Raw genomic sequence first — 20,797 nt, 5'->3', positions numbered from 1 at the left:
GCTGGCCTTTTACAGAAAAAGTTTACCGACCGACGAGCTAGAGTGAACCACATCCCACCCCTTCTGTAGCTGCCCCTGGGGCCTTGTTGGGTGTTGCTAGTCTCCTGCCTGGAGTCTTATCTCCTCCGTTTTCTGTAATGCCTGCTGCATCAAGATTGGTGAGCAGGGCAGTGAGAATCAGTGGTGGGCAAAGCCCAGTAGGGCTTGTGCTAGGGGTGTGGTTTTGCAGCATCAGGGACTGTCCGGCCTCAGCTCTTACCAGTTAAGAAGGACTGAGGGTTGAAGAAGCCAGAAAGCCACACCACAGCTGGAAGAGTAAGGTCTTGTGTCCAAGTATCCAGTTCTCGGCATCGCAAGAGGAGGTCATTAAACCTGATTAATGGAGGTAGGAAGAAATAAACTTACCTTTCAGTAATGTAGAACTCTACTCATGAGAATAAGCTGCTTCTGGGGAAGGGGAGAGTGGAGATGTACACTGCTGATAATTGGCAAAATTATAGCCTGATGATTTGTAGGGCACCATCTTCATTTGTCCCTTTGATAAGCTAGATTTTTCCTAGAAGGATTTTATATCTTCACATCTTATAGTTATTACCACTGGGGGTAAGAAACATTGATGATTATGGAAAATTAGCCTCCAGTTATTCAACAACTGTTTTATTCAGATTCTCCTACTGATGGGCAGTGACTATACAGTTGGTTTGTGTATTTTTCAGGCTCACAGGTGTCAACATGGAATTTTGTGTGGGGTGCAGTGGGAATGTACAGGAAAGAACAAACACCCTTGTCTGAGCGAATGGGAATAGCATATGCAGAGGCAGTGAAGCTGTTGGCAGTAATTTCCCCACATACAATAATTACCTAAAAGGGGTGGGAAAGCAAGGGTTGTTAAAGAAAACAACAAACTCTCAACCATTATATGTCTGTGGTTGGAGCAACACTGCTGTTTATACATGTTCTCTCCTAACCTCGCAACAACTGTGCAAGGTAGGAAGTATCCACCATTTGCCACTGAGGAAGCTGGTTCATGGAAACTACAGAGAAATGAACTTCTTCAATAACAGGGAATCTTAAAATATAGGTTTAAGGGCTGAAGAGTAGAAGAGGAATATGGGATAAAGCCCAGAGGATGCTGCAACTGTACAGCTCTGTAAAAGCCAGCCAAGAACAACTCCAGGGAGACAGGCCCATGGGCTAGCAGTGACACTTCCTGGGACCTGGTTTGTACAGAGACACAATGGGGCAGGATTCAATGAGGAATTACCTTGATACACCACCACTGCAGGAAGCAGTCTGCTTGAGATATTTATCTGACTGTGTAGGGAAGAAGGAAAGGCTAAATAAGGTATACAATCCACCTTGGATCATCACAAGGAAAATTCCTGCTAGCTTGGACCATGGCCCTGCCCCGATTAAATTCTTGCAAATAGCTGGTTGAGGAAAAAAAAAATGTATCTTAGGACAATAGAAAGGAACAGCATAGGCTCTACATGATGAAAGTACAAAGAAAAAAGCAGGAAAAGAAAAGGCAGAAAAAAAAAATCATTACTTCAGAAATGTTGCCACAAAGTGGATAAACATTGCAGCCAGGCAATTTGCAATAAATAAAAGCAACAACAAAAACTAAGCCTTAGTAAGTGATTGTATAAATATGGGGGTGACTAGAAACAGAAGAGATCAAGTAAGAGAGAAGAAATTATGCTGGAAAGGAAGAGGAAAAACAGTTCCAGAAATGAGAGCAAAAACTGAAGCATCATAAAGGAGAACAAAAAGGAAATAAAGAGTTAAAGAGTTAAGGTGAAATAAGAAGAAAGCTAAAATGAAACTGAATATTTAATAATACAATTGTAGAAAATTTGACAGTTTTTCTAAGTTAGAAATTTGAATCTATATTGAAGGGGCAAATAGTGTTCCAAGAAAAAAATTGGCACAGAATAATCAATACTAGGATAATATCTCAGTAATATCGCTGTAAAGATGAATTCTCTGGACAGTCAGGCAAAAATATGGTCATGTATAAAGGGAAAAAATTATGCTAGCCTGAGATTTCTCCACAGCAGCATTTAACAGAATAGAGTGACACCTACCCAAAGTCCTTCCACAATGAGTGTGTGTTAATTTTTTTTTATAAACAGCCAAATTGTCATTCAGGTACAGTATGGCTTGGAAAACTGCCAGCAAATCAAGCATACAGGAGGGTTCATAACCCATGAAATAAAAATAATAGAGGAATGAGAAGTATGGTTAAAATTCTCAAATGTAAAAGAAGAAAAAGTCATAAAAACAAAAATAGGAAAATTATGAAACTAGGTGAGGCAACCCCTTCCCAAATATAAACAACTTAGAACTGAAAATTGTGGATAATTAAATTTAAAAAATTAAACCAAAAGGAGAAATGGTAGACTATGGGTAGTTGAAGATGTAATAATCACCCAGAACTGATGAGAACTAGAATGCAAGCGACAGATTGAAAATATGAGAAATTAAGGTATATAAATATACAGATAATGAAGAGAATGATGGGAAAGGCAATATTTGGAGAAATAAGGACAGGATTTTTCAGAAGCAACAGATGGACTCCCTTTAAAAAAGAACACACAGTACCAAACAGGATACATTAACAACAACAACATACTCAACACCTAATGAGTAAGATTGTAGAACATCAGAGATGAAAAGAAAAATTCTTAAACTTTGCAGAGCAGGAGAATAAATTATGAAGGAATGACAAGAACATAAAAAAGAACTTTAATCAGCTATAACAAATGCTAGAAAACAATGGCATTATTATATCAAAGATCTGAGAGAAAGTAGTCTTGTATCCTAGAATTCTACACTCAAGAGTGATAGCGTAATTTAGCAAAGTTGCAGAGTACAAGATCCACACGCAAAAATCAGTTGTGTTTCTGTACACCAGCGAACACTCTGAAAGGGAAATCAAGAAAACAATTCCATTTATAACAACATCTAAAAGAATAAAATATCTAGGAATAAATTTAACCAAGGATGTTAAAAGGACATGAACACTGAAAACTACAGAATATTGTTGAAAGAAATTAAAGAAGGCCTAAATAAATGCAAAGACATCCCATGTTCATGGATTGGAAGACTTAAAATGCCAACACCACCCAAAGTGATTCAACGATTCAACACAATTCCATTCAAAATTCTAGCATCCTTGTTTGCAGAAATGTAAAAGTCAATCATCAAATTTGCATGGAATGGCAAGGCGCCCTGAATAGCCAAAACTGTTTTGAAAAAGAACAGTTGGAGGTGTCACATTTCCCAATTTCAAAACTTTCTAGAAACCTACAGTAGTCAAAACAGTGTGATACTGGCATAAGGACAGACAGACCAACGGAGTAGAAATGAGAATTCAGAAATAAAGCAACACATTTATGACCAATGGTTTTTGACAAGGGTGCCAAATCTACTCCATGGACAAAGAATAGTTTCTTCAGCAGATGGTGCTGGGGAAACTGTATATCCACATGGAAAAGAATGAAATTGAACCCCTTACCTCACATATACAAAAATTAACTCAAAATGGATCAAAAACCTTATTTAAAAAAGAGCTAAAACCCTAAAACTCCTAGAACAAAATGCAGAGGGAATCTTCAGAACCTTGTATTTGACAATGGATTCTTTGCTTGTTGCATGAGCAAACAAAACAAAAAAATAGATCAATTGGATTTCATCAAAATTAATAATTCCTTAGATACACAGAAGTTTTTAAGTAAAAAAAAGCCTACATAATGGGGAGGAAATTGTTGATCAGATCTGATAAGGGTTAAATATCCAAAATATCCAAAATCAAAAGAAGTCCTTCACATCTCTGCATTATAACCTCGTGTGGAAGGCAATCAAATTTACCACATACTATATTACAAACTTTTAAAAAGACAGTTATATAAATTGGCATTAGTAATCACTGGCTTGGAAAATAATGGTATAAAATGACATGAAAGTAAGTCCCATTGTCTTTCATATCTTTTTATAAGAACTCAGTGAAGGAATTCTATTATTATCCCCCCCCCCCCTTTTTTTTTTCAGCTGGAAAAACAGGCATAGAAGGTTAGGTATTTTGTCCAAGTTCAAATAGCTTTAAAAAGTGAGAGGCAGAGTTTGCATCTTGCTCTGAAACTGGTTTTTACCTTTTTTTTTTTTTTTTTTACTTTGAGGCAAAACACCAACAAAACTCAAATGAAACTGTTGGTCGAGTTTGCACAGTTAACCGGCCCACTCTGCAGAGCACAGTCTTCACAGTCACAGTTCTTACTAGGTATAATTCAGGACACTCCATGGCAGGACCAAGGCTGCCATGGACCAGTGGCAGAGAAGATGTAGGTAGCTTACCACTGGGCCAGGCCATAGGTAGATGGGTAAGCCAGTTTGCTCCATGTTTCGGGTACTGTATCAAAACTCAATGCAGACTGCTGGGCTTCCATGTCAGGAGACATCATCAGCTCCCCCTTGCACGGAGAAAAAAGGCCACATAGTGAATATCTTCCTATGTGGTGAAGCCTGTTCTAGTTCCACTTCTAAACTTACCTTCAGACCAAGGTCTAATTGTTGCAGTGACACACGGATTTCCTGAAGGAGAATATTCATTCTTTCACATTCTTGGAAGCAAACAAGAACGTAGGGGCTTCTATTTGGGGTTTTTTGCATTATATCTGCCATATTGAACTCTTCAGGAAGTTTCTCCAAAATGTCATCCAAGGCGTTCTTAACCTTAAATCATTAACAGAGAGATTTAGCTCTTTTCTATTTCATTTTTGGTCACTGTGACTGTATATATACATATGCAATTCATCTGGGACTGAATTCTTAAACTGCTTTACAGCAGCCAGTAGAGATTATGAAAGCATAGTAGAAAAGGTTAAAAGAATGGCTTTTGGAATCAGCCAGAATTTGGTTTCCCTCATTGGCCCTTTCTAGCTATCTGGCCTTGGCATGTCACTTAAAATTTCTGAAGTAAGAATCCTGCTCCTGCTCAGGGCTATTCAGGATTAAATGACATATCCATAGACATATCCAAAGCACCCATAAGTGATACTTCATATAATCTATGCCAGTCTGGGGTGTTGAGGCTTCTTTTTACCTCATTTGATCTATATTTTCTAATTTAATGATCAAGTTTCCTTGTTGGGAAGATGGAGGGACAAAAACTAGATAAATGCCTCATCCACCTATCTTAACTTTTTCCCAAATGGACTACCTTTTCCTTGTTCATCTTTTTAAAAAGGTGACATTTTCAAAGGGAAGCTTTTCATGTATAGGATAGAACAAGCTAAAACATTCTAAAACTTCTAAATTACAAACAAGGATCTCCACGAATAGCGATATTTAAAAAAATAATAGAAAATGTTCAAGAAATAATATAGACAGTTCCTGGAACCTCACTATAATTAGATCTGATGTTTAGTGGGTTCCAGCAAACCGAATCATTGTCAATCATATCCTTACTATAATAAGGATAATTTCAGAGAGAAGAGCTAATTTATTTGGGTGGGGGTCAGCTATTCAGGTTTTAAATTAATGAGAAACAGGATTTTAACCTGTAAGTTAAAAACATTTGATCTCCATTTCTTCTTCCCATCATCCTAGGGCATAATGCCAGTCTCCCAAAGACAATGTCAAAAAAGACAATATAAAAGACAAAGTCAAAAATTCATGAAGAGAATAAGGCAAACCATAGATTTGGAGAAAATATTTGCAATACATTTATCTGACAAAGGACATATATCCAGAATATATAAAGTGTTCTTACAAATCAAGGAAAATCTGACAACCCAATTAAAAATTGGGTGAGTCAATGGGCACTTGATGTGAGAGTGTATCCAGGGGGCCATAAGCATATGAAAAGAGGTTCACCATCATTCCTCAACTGTGAATGGAAAATTAAAACCACAGTGAGATATCATTACCCGTAATAAAACAGCAAGGAGGTAGAGCAACTGGAACTCTTAACATACTGCTGGTGAGAGTGCAATTGTATAACACACTTTGGAAAACTGTTTCCCAACAGTATTTACAATCTACTGAAGCTAAATATATTATATCCTGTGATTTAGCAGTTCCACTTCTGGGCAGAGAGAAATGAGTATTATGAGTGGTTATCTTCAGGAGTTATCTTTGTTACCAAAAGACTTCAAAAATGTTCATGGCCATGTTATTCATAAAAGTGAAAAACTGGAAACAACCTGAATGTTCAGCCAGAGTAGAGTGGATAAATAATTGTATATTCATACAATAGAATAAACAGTAATGAACCATTCATACATGCAACTGCATGAATGAACTCACAAATGTAATGTGGAATGAAAGGGGCCATGCATAAAAACAGATAAGTATACTGTGTGATCCAGTTTTTTGAAGTTCAAAAATTGGCAAAGCTAATCCATAGTGGTAGAGGTCAGAATAGTGGTTGCCCTTGGGGCTGGGGATGTAATTTTACTGTTAAGGGGCACGATTATCCTTCTGGCATGTTGGAAGTTTTCTGTAGTTTTATCTGGGTGATGGTTTCACGGTTATATACATCGGTGAAAACTCACTGAATTGTACACTTAAGATTAGTACACTTGTTAGTATATAAGTTATACCTCCATAAGAAAGGAAATGAAAGAAAGACCCACTACCTTTTCTTCTGTAGACTGCCCCAGTTCCTCAGTGCTGAGTGCATCCCTGGGTTGCATCTCCAGCAAGGTTCTGAAGAGTGTGCTGGACATCACTGTCAGGAATTCTATTTCTGCATTTGGGTGTAGGCCATACAGAACTGGGCTTTCTGGAGGCAGCATCTCTATGTACTGATGGTAGCCTGAATAATCTAGGTTGGGTGGAGATGCAAAACCTGGTGCCAGCGTAAGTTCATCTTCAATCTTCAACAACAAAAGAAAAGTCGGTTATTCCAAAGCTAGGCAAGTAACAGTCATCTCTTGCTATATACCTTGATAGCTGGCTCTGTAGCAGGCGTTCTAAAATGTTTCATGACTCTTTCAAAATCAGTCATTCTGCTGTATGCATGGCACCAGGGCTTCTAAGGAGTCCAAGGAACACATGATTTCTGTCCCTAAGAAGAGTGCAGTTTGCTTGGTGCACTGTGATACATGCACAAAAAGGGAAAGAGCAAGTGCTGAGCCATCTACTCTGTTGCTCACCCTGTTACATGCTGAAATTCACTGAATTTCCCCACCTGTCTCCATTTCACTTGAAGAAATCAAGACTATTAAAGTACCTTGCCCAAGCAGACCTTTGATTTTAATTTTAATTTGTTTTAGTATGATTTTATGGCCCATGCTTTTCCAGTGTACCACACTTTCCACTATTCTGTTTCAAATCATTTTACATGATACATATGAATTGTATAAATAATTATATGTACATTTATTGAAACCATGTATAAGTGTGTTTGATTAACATTTTTATAGGGCAGTATATACTAGCAGTCAAATCAGTGCTACCTCCCAGGAGTCTGAGCCGTGCAACATTGAGCTCGTGTTGCACATCTCAGTGACCCATGCAGCCCTGGACAGTTGCTGGCACAAGCGAGGTGCTCAGTCCACAGCTGCCTAATGAATGGATGGCTGGATTAGCAAGGCATTTATCATGTCCATCCATTTCATTCAAGCTGGGCAGAGAGGAGACATTCCAGACAGAGGAATGTTCTGGGAAAAAAAAAAAATGATAATGTGAGCAGCAATAACAAACCCTCAAGAACTTAGATGTAGATCTTCAAAATGTAACAAAAGAATTGGTGGGCCTGAGACTTGGACCAGCCCTAAACATCATGCTTATGATTTTCTAGTCAACTCGTTGCAATCTCAGATCTTTAATTCCCAGGGGCTAATACCTCTGTTTTAAGTTTTCCAGTCTCTTGCTGCAATTTCTGCAATGTGCACTTAAACGTGTAGGGGAATGTCATTTTTCAACTGTCACCCAAAGTAGCGATTTTACACCATGATTTTCTGAATGTGGGTTTTTCTGTGTAACTGTTACGCCATCTGCTCCCCTCACTATCACCTGGAGGTGCAATGAATATTCGTCAATTCATTCAATACCATACACTGATCACTGAGTACACCACAACCAGCCTTGAAGTATAAAAGCTTCATGTGACCTGGGTCTTAAGGGACTCACAGTCTGAAGTGGGTGATTTTTTCCTCACAGTTGTGTCATCTGTGAGGAATGATAGTCCGTTCCTACCCCTCAGACCTGCAATTCCAGATTGCCTAGACAACCTGTGTACTCAACCACAACATGCAGTTGCTGTCTGTGAACTCCAAAGGGTATTTTTAGTATTTGACTCATTCTGTTTTTATTTTGTACTAGAGGATTTTCAAATTACTTCATATTGCCAGAAACAGAGCTTGACCCAGTCAATACAGAAAGAGCACAAGCACGTTGGACTATCCCACCACCTGTATCCATTTGCTTGGGGTTCTTTTTTTTTTTGGTCATTTATTCACATTTTATTATTTCATATTTATACGTCAAAATAATAAAATTGAAATCTCATCTGACTTAGTGATCAAAAAAGTGCATGAGAGATATAAACTCGGCATTATTAGCTTATGATAGATAAATTAGCCTATCGGAAGTATGGATAATAACATCGAAAAGTCAGAATAAACACATCCAAACTGAACTTCATTCCCCACAAACAAAGGATTTGGTCATCCCTGTTAGTTGGCTCACTAGATAGTTGAAAAAAAATTTAAAAGTCACAGTTAATTGTCCTTCAGTGTAAAAAAGGTAAATACAAAATTCCAAGCAAAGAAATTGGCAAAAAGGAAGAACTACTTAGAAATGTTAAAATGCGGTGGGGCCTGGACATGTGTTTGAGTGCACACTTGTACGATGCTGGTAGGGCAATAAATTGTCCAAGCTTTCTGGGAAAACCATTAGGCAGTCCATTTACAAACGTGAGAAGTGCCTTCTACAGTTTAGGGACTGAGCGAAGCAAGGGAATGCAGCAAACTCAAGGGAAGGGCTTGAGGTTTACAGTCAGAGCTAATCAGTTCCCATCCCTTATTGGTTTGGTGGGCTTAAAAACTGACAGTTTATCTGAGTTTCAATCTCTTCATCAACAAAGGGAGGCCAGTAATACCAACCCAATGATGGTGGCTGTGAGGATTAAATGACAAAGTATGTCAACAACTAGGCATGGAGCACACTTTCGTCTATGTTAGTTTTGATCCTCCATGTACCTTAGAAAGGGACATGTCCTAGGAAGAAACATGGGTATTTTAAGCATATGCTGGTTTTCCAGGAGGAAAATCAAAACCTGAGAAATGTCCTACAATAAACTCCTATTATGATGCTAAACACCTACAGTTTGAAAAGCAGAGCTCGGTTCCTAAGAGACTTGTGCTCTCCTCCATTAAAACGCTTAAGATTTCAGCTTACTCAAGGAGCTCTGAGGTTCCCAATTGCAAATCCAGGCCTTCTCCCCTCCCATGCAAGGGCTTGTATTAAAAAAGCTGCTTCTTGTGATGGAACCACAATTGCAGAGCTCTGCACAGGGTCCCTCTCTTGATTTGGAGGGTTGCTTGAGAAGGGTGCTGTGACAACTCAAGAAATCCATGATTCTGAATAGACTTTTCTCCAAAGAAGGTACACAAATGGCCAATAAACACGAGAAATTGCTCAGCATCTTTAGTCCTTAAGGGAAGGCCAATCAAGACCACCACAATGAAGCATCACTTCACAGCCACTAGGAGGGTATGGTACAACTACAGATAATAGTGATGGTGAGGATGTGAGAAAAATGGAACCCTCATACACTGCTGATGGGAAGGTAAAATGAAGCAGTTCGGCACTTCCATAAAATAGAGTTACCAGTTGACTCGTCAATTCCACTCCATAGCATATGACTAAGAGAATTGAAAAACACTTCCACACACAGACTTGTACATGAATGTTCATAGCAGCAGTATTCATAATAGCCAAAAAGCAGAAACAACTCACAAGTCCAAGTGATGAGTGGATAAACAAAATGTGGTATATTCATACAATGGAATATTATTTGGCAATAAAAAGGAACAGAGTACTGATGTATGCTGCAATATGGATAAGCCTCAAACGTGTTATGCTAGTGAAAGAAGCCAGGCACAGGAGGCCATGTATCATGTGGGATTCCATTTACATGTAATGTCCATAATATGTAAATCTGCAGGGACAAAAAGATTAGTTATTGCCTGGGGCAGAGGGTGGTGGTGTTGGGAGGGATGTAGTGACTGCTAATGGGTGCTGGGGTGATGAAAATGTTCTCAAATTGATTACAGTGATGGTGGCATGACTATGAATATACTAAAAATCTTTGCATTGTACAATTTAAATGTGGGAATTCTATAGTATGTGAACTAGATCTCATTAAAGTTTCCCTCTCCCCCCCTCAAATCAATGGAATCATACCACATCATGAAAAAAAAATAAAAGATTTGAGGCCACCTTTGCAGAAATGAGCACCAGGTGCACTGAAATACACAACTATTTAGAAACTTGGAAAAGCAGCCTTCTGCTGCTGTGATGCCTTCTTGGGATTGTTGTGGGGTTTCTTGTTTGTTTTTACATTTTCTTTTGTAGCATTTAGTAAAAAAACTCACCACCTTTGTTTCCTCCCCAAGTAGTCTTGATTGTGACAAGAAGCTCTCAGTTCATTTTGAGTCTGAACAAGTGCTTTTTTGCCCTTGGCCTTTTGATTAAAAAAACCATGCCTCCAAGGGGCTGTCAGGGATTTTCAGTAATTACTAAAGGTTGAGTATATTATCATGGCATCTTTAGAGCTGAAAGGTACATTAGTGATTTTCTGGTCCAATACCTTCATTTTACAAATGAATAAATGGAGGCACAGAGAGGTCAGGCACAAAGCTAGGCAGCAAGTCCGTGGCAGAATCAGAGCTACAACTCCAGTCTCCTGGATTGTCCAGTGTTCTCTTCCACCCTGTGCAACCAGCCCATGTACATGACAGACACAAATCAGTTTTTTACAACCTGTGCCCAGAGTACTACAAACAGATTGACACTCCAGCCTGTGCAGTATGTAGTGCTAAAAAAATGGTGGCCTTTGGCATCTGTGAATTCAAATCCTGGTTCTTCTATTTACCAGTCATTGCACTCTCTGAGCCTGAGTTAACTGTTCAATAAGATGGAATAATAATACTTACTTTGCAGGGTTGTGAGGAAAAGAAACAATATGCATAATCTGTGTGACACTGACCCTGGCTCAGAGACAGTACTTAATAAATGATTTCCATTACTATCACACATTAAATAAAGTACAATGAAGTATGAAATATATATATTATGAAAATGTACATTTCATAATAAAAAGTTGCTCCCGTTTATTATGCATTATATTCTAAGCAGTATACCAAGGGCTTTATCTTTAATCCTGACAGTAAACCCATGAGTTGGTCATTCTCATAGATGATGCTGACTCAGAGAGTTCAGCAATATGTCTAAAATCACACAGCAAATACAAGGAAGAGTGTGAATTTGAACCCCAGTTTTTCTTCAAAGTCTTTGCTCTTAATTGTTACTCTATATCAACAAAACAGATTCCCTACGTGGCAACTTTCAGGTCTCTTGCTACCTCATTTTCCAAAAGCAGCTCAGTGTATTACTTACTTAGAGCTGCTAAATATGAGCCTTATATGAGAAAATGTTCTCTTCCCTAACTCTAGCCAGACACCCTCCAAGGCATACTGACCCTCTCTGAATGCAAACTCATCCATCCTGGCAGGAGAATACCACTGAAAGTATTATGATTCTTTTGATAAGAGCCACAGGACTTTAAACCCATGCCTATTAATGGGTTGCTTTTCTGATCATGTTCCAAAAAAACCAAAGATACTAATTTCTAAAGAAGTTAAACAATGAGAGATATGGCAAAAACACATCCTGCAGATGCTAAAAAGGTTAGATCAAGTTGCTAATAACAAACAACATGAGCAGGAAACATTTGCATGAGAAAAATTAAATGGGATTTGTAGCATTTGGCACTAAGTCAGTGCTTTAATTTCCTTTGGTGAGTTAAAAAGATAGCACTGTCCAGGTAAGAAGCAAATGAAGCCTTTCAGTCCTTAAAACCTCAGCAGATCTGTATGGAAGGTCGGGTACCTACCTTTCTAAAGGTCATGCACATACCAGTGATGCCCCTCAGGTTCCAACACCTGTATTTATTTTACAGTTATTGGAATGGGAGTTCCAACTTGTGAAGGTTAATGGACAGTCTCGTTTGGCAGAAGTAATTCTCCCCCATCCACGGTCCAGAGCCCAGGAGGGAACAGGGGGAGAACATGTGCTTCTCGCCCTGCCCCTTGACCTACACCAGCACTGGGAGAAATCATCCTCTATAGAGGTCACCCACACAGCACTGTTCATCTTCCCACTCTCCATGGTAACCTGCTCCCAGGCCTCTCCTGCGGAGTTACCTCCAATTGTGTTAAATTGAAAGTGTTTTTCTGACATGTGGAATCCTGCTCATTAGGATTGACGGAAATACCAGGAGACTCGATCTAAACAAACAAATAATGGTTACATTCCAGGAATGTCTTATTTTTTTTCTTCACTGTCCCAACATTGTTAAAAGTAGTAAAAAACAAAAACAACAAATCTGTCCCCAATTTTCTATACTAGACTATAAATAATACCATGTCTTCTAATACATGATTATATTACTTCTAAAAATGGACTCGAGATGGTGATCCAAGCTTTTCTGAGATAAGTTTCCAGGGAAGTTATAAACAGTAGCTTGTTCAAACAATTTAAAATCATTCTGGCATTGCTCTAAGTGCAGTTGGTATCTTGGCCAATTGGGAGTAGATATGACATAGTGTAAGGTGCCTTAGGATTCCAGGAAATCACCTGACCCATGATCCTGGAATCTATTAGAGGGAGAGAGCATGAGAAAAGTGTAGCCAGTACTTTCAGCTATGATAGAATGGGAAACAAGGACTTCTGCAAGAAAAGACAGCCCCAATCAGGAACCATCTGGGTGTTTCTTAGTTGTATGCAGACGCAAGGTTCATAAGGATTACTGGAGATGAGAAATGGGGAAAGGTCCTTGCTCTCTTTAAACTCCAATGAAGGAAGGCTCTGCTCCCCCCACCCCATCCTGCCTCACAGGAGAAGGAAGACTTGGGTTCACAAATCACATTTTTCTTGAGCACTTATTTAGGCAGGAGTTAGTGATCAGAATTTAGATTATTCCCATTATTTCTGTGACAGGCAAATACAACTAGAGTGAAATAAGCCCTGGGATTGAAATCAAAAGATGTATGTTCTGGTTTAAACTCTTGTCCATATTAACTGAGAGACCTGGAACAAATCGTCTCGAAAGCTTTGGAAAACGTGGTTACGGTGTTAGCTCTGCCTCGTGGGGTTATCATAAAGATCAAATGAGTTGGTACGTGTGAGCGTGCTTTACCTTCGCATGCGCTAGCATGCATATAAATCACTTTGGGGACTGTTTATTAAAATGCAGATTCTGATTCAGTAGGTCTGGGGTGGGGGCTGATATTCTGCATTTCTAACAAATTCCCATACTTCCTTAAAGGCAGGCCAAATACACTCACAAAAGGCCAAGAGTCCTCAAAAACATTCAACAGTTATCTACACAGTGAAATTAACTTCAAAAATCCTTACCAGAATTTTTTCTTCAGTAAGATTAATTTTAAAAATTCTTACCAGAGATGGATTCATGAATTCTTCCAAATACACCCGACACAGCTTGCGATCCCAGTTATCTGTGATGTGTCCTCCATACATGATCTCACCAAAGAGATAACGGAGGTCTTCCCATGGGACCTATGGAAAAACCACACAGCGTCTACTTCTGGGCCCAGGGTATCTGCCTCAGAGCAGCCAACCAGAGGCGCATGCCCCCTCCGAAACAGTGTTCCCAATCCCCCATCAGCCAGAGCATTGAACAGAGGTTCAGAAATTGTCTAGGTTTCTGTTTAGAATTTCTTAGAAGGATTATGTTTTGTGTTCACTGAGTTTCTTATGCAGATTTTAAAGCAAACTAAATCATTGCTACAATACACTATGCATGGAAAGTTTATGCACCCAAAGTATCATCCCAAAATCGTGCGAGGCTGTTGAGTCACAGGGACTTTGAAGTCTTACATGTTTTTATTATTTAATTTTTATCAGGTTTTATTATCTGATTCAGGAAAGAAAAGAAAAATCCATACCATGTGAATTTGGGGTGTATCGAGAACTCTCCTTTGCAAAAGGCTAGGCAAACATACCTCCTTCCACAGAATGAATTGAGGACTTGGTTTATCCCATGACTGGCCTGAATGACTGATCTATGGGTTATAACTAGTGACTTGACTATGTTTTATTCAAGAAATCACTGTATCTCCTCTTTATTTGGCTTAGCAGGATTTGAAGCCTCTCTTTGCTACCCTTTAGCTTCCTCTGGGTTTGCAAAACATGCCAGTTTGTGATGAAGCCTTTGCAGACAGGAACCCTTTTACCCTTGGGGGCAGTACATGCCTCCCAACAGTTCAAGTAAAAACTTAATTATAGCCTTCATTTATTGTATGATGTGACAGAACAGAACAAGTAAAATTGCTTCAGATATTCCAATTACTTGCTACCAGTTTATTTGAATTGGAATAAATGAACCTCAAATATGTCTTTCTTTTAAGCTCGTTTGATACTTATGAAAAGTAAAAGAGAAGTGACTAGCCGGCAACAGGCTCTCTCTGTTCTCCATGGACTACCTTCCAGATAGCCAAAGTGGGTGGGAAACAAACACTTCTTGATTTTATTTCCCTTTCTGATTACATTTAATTATGTCTGCTATACATTTTAGCACCTGATACATGTCTCCCTCAGTATTTTAATCAGTTAGGGATTTGTACTTTTCAGTAATTCTCTTTCCCCCAATCTTGAGCAACTGTGTGTGTGTGTATGTGTGTGTGTCTTCTTGAAATCTTGAGCAACTGTGTGTGTGTGTGTGTCTTCTTGAAAAGGGCGTTGTGTGCAACCAAACTGTGAACATATTAACTTAATTCCAAAGTCCTGGTAACCTGCCTTGTGGTGTGTGGTGAATGACATGGGTCAAGATATCCAAGGGACATGAAGTGTGTTAAAAACCTAAGGCTTGTGTTGACCCAGGAGCACCACTGGGAGAGGCAGCAGGGCACAGCAGGCTTCAGTTGGCCACATGGTGTGATCAGGAAGTAAGAGGCCAAGAGAAACAAGTGTCAGTTTCCCTCTCTCCCCTTCATGTCTACCTCAATCGTGTACAGGATTCAGCTGAAGTGGGTCTCAGCCTCATGGGCCAGCTGTGAAGAACTTAATAAAAGTGTTAAGTCATCCATTTATTTTTATACACAAAGCTACTATAATAATCAACTTTTATGCAATAATTTGAAAACCTGCTGAGATCCACACAAAAATATTATTTATTAGAATATTCATAATTGCTCAAAGTGGACAGATTCACTCCTTAAATTTATAAATTCAGAATATGATAGATAAGACATGTCAATCATCACCTACCACATTAAATCCATGTATTTTTGGATAGAACTTATTCAAAATTTGTTCCTTGGGAAAATAAAACAAACAAAGTGCATAAATTCTGATAGCAGTTGAAATGCCTTTGAAGTTTGTAAAAACTTTGACAACAAAAATGGTAACTAAAAGAATATAAAACAACCACCTATGCTTAGGAACCTTGGTAATTTATTTTAAAGGCCCTTTTCAGAAGGTATGGCTTAGAATACAACCCTTGATTAGTTTTGACAAACATACCCTAATTTGAACAGATTTACCTTATTGGAAAAATTCCTCTGATGAGGATTCAACCAGAAAATCCTAAGGAATGTTTTTTTCCTATTTGAAATCCAATCATTGGGTTTATAAAAGTTTACACAAAAGTTCTTGATGAAGCATCCCCATTCCCATCTGTAAAATCCATTTTAGCTATGAAACAAAATCATCCATCTACCTTTAGCTTCAAATCAAGGGGAACATTACTGAGAAAGTCACAACAAGGTGGCATCCTTAATACATAATAATGACATATGCAGGAAATGCACCATTATTTATACATGTGACGTGCTGTAAATTGCTTCCATCATCAGAACTAATTGTAGTGATTATTAATGCAGTGTTATGAACTGTCAGAATTGCTGTATGTAATTACATTTGTGCAAATGCTTCATTACCTGCCTAATGAATCTGGCATATATGCACATGTAAACCACTGTTTTTGTTAACATAATGAAGGACATTTTTTTTTTCTTTTGCACTGAGCTGCTGATGTAGAACTGGTTTGACCTATATTATGAAGTTCAAGCATCCACTGCTGGAAAACCTTTGATCTGGTTTATTTTCACATTTGGCAGAAGATGCACCCATAGTGTCAGCTATTTCAGTTATAGCTTCAAAAGAAAAATTATGGCCCATTTTGATAGCACCCAAAGACTGACAGATTCAACACACTTCTCAGAAGAGGTCACCTGACCACACGCACTTACTTTAGGGTTTGCCTCTAAATAGTTGTAGAGGATATTGGCACAAGTGGTGAGGTCTCCAGTATTGAAAGGATAGTTGCGGCTCCAGCCCTGGGGGCCAAACCTCAGTCTTCCAGCAACACAAGCGTGGAAGTAGCACAGAGAAAAGAGGATGCTTTTAAATTCCTGCTCCTTGGAGCACATTTCAAGTGTATCCTGAAAGAAAAGAAATGTTTGATTATCTATCTGAACTGATTCCAAGGGCGTGGGTCTCAAGTTTTCAAAAAATCTTGTGAAGAACTTGGAGGGGGATAAATGACAAAACTAACATGCAGTTTTAAGCATGGCTCCCCATCCTACAAAAATATAATAGGGAAATGGCCTATTTGGCATTTGCCAGTCTGTTGACTGAGAGGAATCCTTTTATTTTGCTTCAGATGTCCCTATGAATGCTTTTAGTGAGCTTAGTGTGGTAACACTGCTTGATGTCATGTTTCCCCCACAAAATTTTTCCTTGTAAGAGCTAGATAGCAAAGGTCATCTTCTTAATTTCATCACTGTGACAGAATGCTAGCTGGAGAAATGCTAATTCATTACAGCTATCCATTCTCCCCTGGCTCCAGAGTAGCAAAGATTAGCGGGGCACACACATAACCACCTGCTGAAGCCTTTCCCCCAGCTTCCCTTGAAGCCAGATGTGCCACTGACCAATTTCCTGCCAATAGAGTGTGAAAAGAAGGGAGGAGAAAACTGCCTTTCCTGTGGGCTAGAAATGATGATGATTGGACAACTCTGGAGCCCCAGACTTAAGTATGGTAGGGACTCGCACCAGCTTGTGTGTGTGTGTGTGTATCATCTCATGGAAACACACTTGCCCATTAGGTGTGGGAAACAAACTTCTTTCTTGTTTGAATCACTGAATTTTTGATTCTCCTTATTACAGAAGCGTAGCCTGTACCCTAACTGATAACATCACAATGATACATGGTTTCCTTCCAGTGAACTACAAGTATAATTCACTGGTGAGATGACAGGATGGTATATGAAGACTTGAAAACATGGGCCCTACAGACTAAAGCTGTGAGGTCTACCCGGAAAACATGGAGGGAAAGTTGAGTCTGACATGCTACATTGAAAACACCGATATGGTTAGGGCCCCACAAAACAGCCGTCCAGTCCATGGCTGACAACATGGTACTTTACCCACTCTCAGATTTGGCAGTTCTGTGAGTGCAAACTAGGAAAAAGAAGTTGAGGACTAGGCACTCAGCTGGTATTAGGCAGCAAGGGAAGATGAGGCCAGAATCCACAACTTCCTGCCTGGCCTTTTAAACTCGTCAAACTATAGTCAATCCACATTCAAAATGGATTGAATAACTTGGGCCACCTGTGATATATCTTGAGGACCTTTGGGGTAGGAGTTCAGATCTGGTTTCCTGGAGAATTTCTGGTATTAAACCAAGACTAGATTTGTTCTTTGTGATTCAGGACTGAAAAGCTTCTTCCTGTAGAATTTTTAGTTTCTCTCTGCTTTTATCAGAACCCAGGCTCACCCCAAATATAGTTCAAGAATTGGCTAGAATGCATATAATGCAGACCCACCCAAATCATTGTAAAACACTAGGCTATTTTAAAAGTCATTTATGGGGCTTGGAAACACAATCTTAAAAAAGAACTTGAAAAGAACATAACTAAACATCAGATAAAAGTTCATCTTGTGGGGGTGGAGCAAGATGGTGGCACAGAGAGGTGTGGGATCTAGTTAGTCCTCTAGAGCATCTAGTAAACAACCAGGAGCAACTTGTAAATAATCTGGAACAACTGTTGGGGGACATCCGTAAATGGACACACATTGTACACCAGTCTGGAATGGGTGGAGTGGCTGAGATCGTAGCACAGAATCATAAGTAAAGCCCCACAAACCCGGAACTGGCACCCCTGCCCCCTCAGACAGGGCAGGCTGAGCTGAAACACTGCCGTGTGGGAAAAAAGAAATAGGTTACAGGGAAAGTAACTCAACCAAGCTCCAATTGTGATTATAATTAACAGATCTGGACTACTGAATACAAGCTACAAGCACAGATAATCATGCAGAGCAGGAAGGGAAGCAGGTTCCTTTCAACAGGGAGGAGGCAGGGCTGATGGGGAAAAAACACATAAATAAATAAAAACAGAGACTTTTGGAGATGGCTGAGCTCAGAATACTGGAATATGGCTATATCCCAAGAAAAGGGGCACAGAGAACTGGGTAGGAACTCTGGTAGACCTGTGAAACTGAGGGACTGGGGACTGGTCCTGAAAAGGAGCTTTTGCTCTTTTTCCGTTTTTTTTTTTTTCCTCGCATTCTAAGCAGCCCATTAAGGAAAGCCTCAGACATTCAATTCCATCTAGTAAACAACCCTGGCAAGGGCGCAGTTAACAGAGGCAGAAAGACAAAGCAGGAATTCAAGTGGAGAAGGTAACTCCCTAAGGGGTGTATCTTTCCTAAGAAAATGGAGGTGGGACCAGCTCAAGTGGCTGCCCTCTCTCAGAGAATTCAGACCTGGGGGAAAAGAAACAAACCAGAAACAACTTAAGCTTGGCTTCTGACACCCTCGGCCCCTTGCCAGGTCAAGGTCCACTGTGAATTAAACAGACCACACCTCTTGACACCAGTGAGTTGCTGTGTGCTCACAAGTGCCACCTGCTGGGCTGGATTGGAAAAGCACAGAGTCTAGAGGCCTCATGGAAAAGTCTGTCAATCTTCTAGGACTCACCCTCAGGGAAATCTAATACTGAATACATAGTCTTCTTGTGAGACCTGAGCCTGTTCTGCTCTGGGAAAATCTGGGGCAATCAAGGAAACCAGATACCTAGATGACAGAAAATGAAAAATCACACTAGAAAAAACAAAGATATGGCCCATTCGAAGGAACAAATTTACACTTCAACTGAGATAAAGGAATTGAAACAACTAATTATTAATCAAATCTCCTAAATCAATTAAAAAATCAATCCAAGAATCAATTCAACGAGTTGAGGGAAGATATGGCAAAAGAGATGAAGCATATAAAGAAGACATTGTGCAAACACATGGAAGAAATAGAAAGTTTGAAAAAAACAATTGGCAGAATTTATGGGAATGAAAATCACAACACAAGAGCAAGAGATGAAGGACACAATGGTGACACAGCAGCAGATTTGAAGAGGCAGAAGAAAAGATTCATGAACTGGAGAACAGGACATCTGAAACCCTACACACAAAAGAACAGATGGGGGAAAGAATGGAGAAATATGAGCAATGTCTCAGGGAACTGAGTGACCACATTGTTCTAGTTTGCTAATGCTGTCAGAATGCAAAACACCAGAGATGGATTGGCTTTTATAAAAGGGGGTTTATTTGGTTACACAGTTACAGTCTTAAGGCCATCAAGTGTCCAAGGTAACACATCAGTAATCGGGTACCTTCACTGGAGGATGGCCAATGGTGTCCGGGAAACCTCTGTTAGCTGGGAAGGCACGTGGCTGGCGTCTGCTCCAAAGTTCTGGTTTCAAAATGGCTTTCTCCCAGGACGTTCCTCTCTAGGCTGCAGTTTCTCAAGAATGTCACTCTTAGTTGCACTTGGGATATTTGCCCTCTCTCAGCTTCTCCGGAGCAAGTCTGCTTTCAACGGCCGTCTTCAAACTGTCTCTCATCTGCAGCTCCTGTGTTTTCTTCAAAGTGTCCCTCTTGGCTGTAGCTCCTCTTCAAAATGTCACTCACAGCTGCACTGAGTTCCTTCTGTTATGTCAGCTCATTTATATGGCTCCACTGATCAAGGACCACCCTGAATGGGTGGGGCCATGCCTCCATGGGAATATCTCATCAGAGTCATCACCCACAGCTGGGTGGGGCACATTCCGAGCAAATCTAATCACCAAAACGTCTGCCCCACAAGACTACATCAAAGATAATGGCGTTTGGGGGACATAATACATTCAAACTGGCACACACATGAAAGAACATGTATCATGGGTGTCCCAGAAGGGGAAGAGAAGGGAAAAGCGGCAGAGGCAATAACAGAGGAAATAGTCACTGAAAATTTCCCATCTCTTATGAAAGACATAAAATTACAGATAGAAGAAGCACAGTGCACTCCAAAAAGAATAGATCCGAAGAGGCTTACACCAAGACACTTAATAATCAGACTATCAAACGTCAAAGACAAAGAGAGAATTCTGGAAGCAGCAAGAGAAAAGTGATCCATCACATACAAGGGAAGATCAATAAGACTATGTGCAGATTTCTCAGTAGAAACCATAGTGGCAAGAAGGAACTGGGGTAATATATTTAAGAT

At 39.6% G+C, this 20,797-nt stretch overlaps 1 protein-coding gene across 1 annotated transcript in view; it reads right to left on the bottom strand.

Annotated features, from left to right (window-relative positions):
* DNAH11 (dynein axonemal heavy chain 11) overlaps positions 1-20,797 on the bottom strand; it is a 415,753-nt gene that overhangs the window by 4,159 nt on the left and 390,797 nt on the right. Inside the window, 6 exon segments of the mRNA XM_037836873.1 lie at positions 260-372; positions 4,357-4,472; positions 4,552-4,734; positions 6,642-6,881; positions 13,693-13,812; positions 16,506-16,697. Of these exon segments, the coding sequence (XP_037692801.1) occupies positions 260-372; positions 4,357-4,472; positions 4,552-4,734; positions 6,642-6,881; positions 13,693-13,812; positions 16,506-16,697 (964 nt within the window).

The sequence above is a fragment of the Choloepus didactylus genome, chromosome 5 (genome assembly GCF_015220235.1).
Source record: "Choloepus didactylus isolate mChoDid1 chromosome 5, mChoDid1.pri, whole genome shotgun sequence".
NCBI classification, from domain to species: domain Eukaryota; kingdom Metazoa; phylum Chordata; class Mammalia; order Pilosa; family Megalonychidae; genus Choloepus; species Choloepus didactylus.
This window is presented reverse-complemented; position numbering and strand designations above follow the sequence as displayed.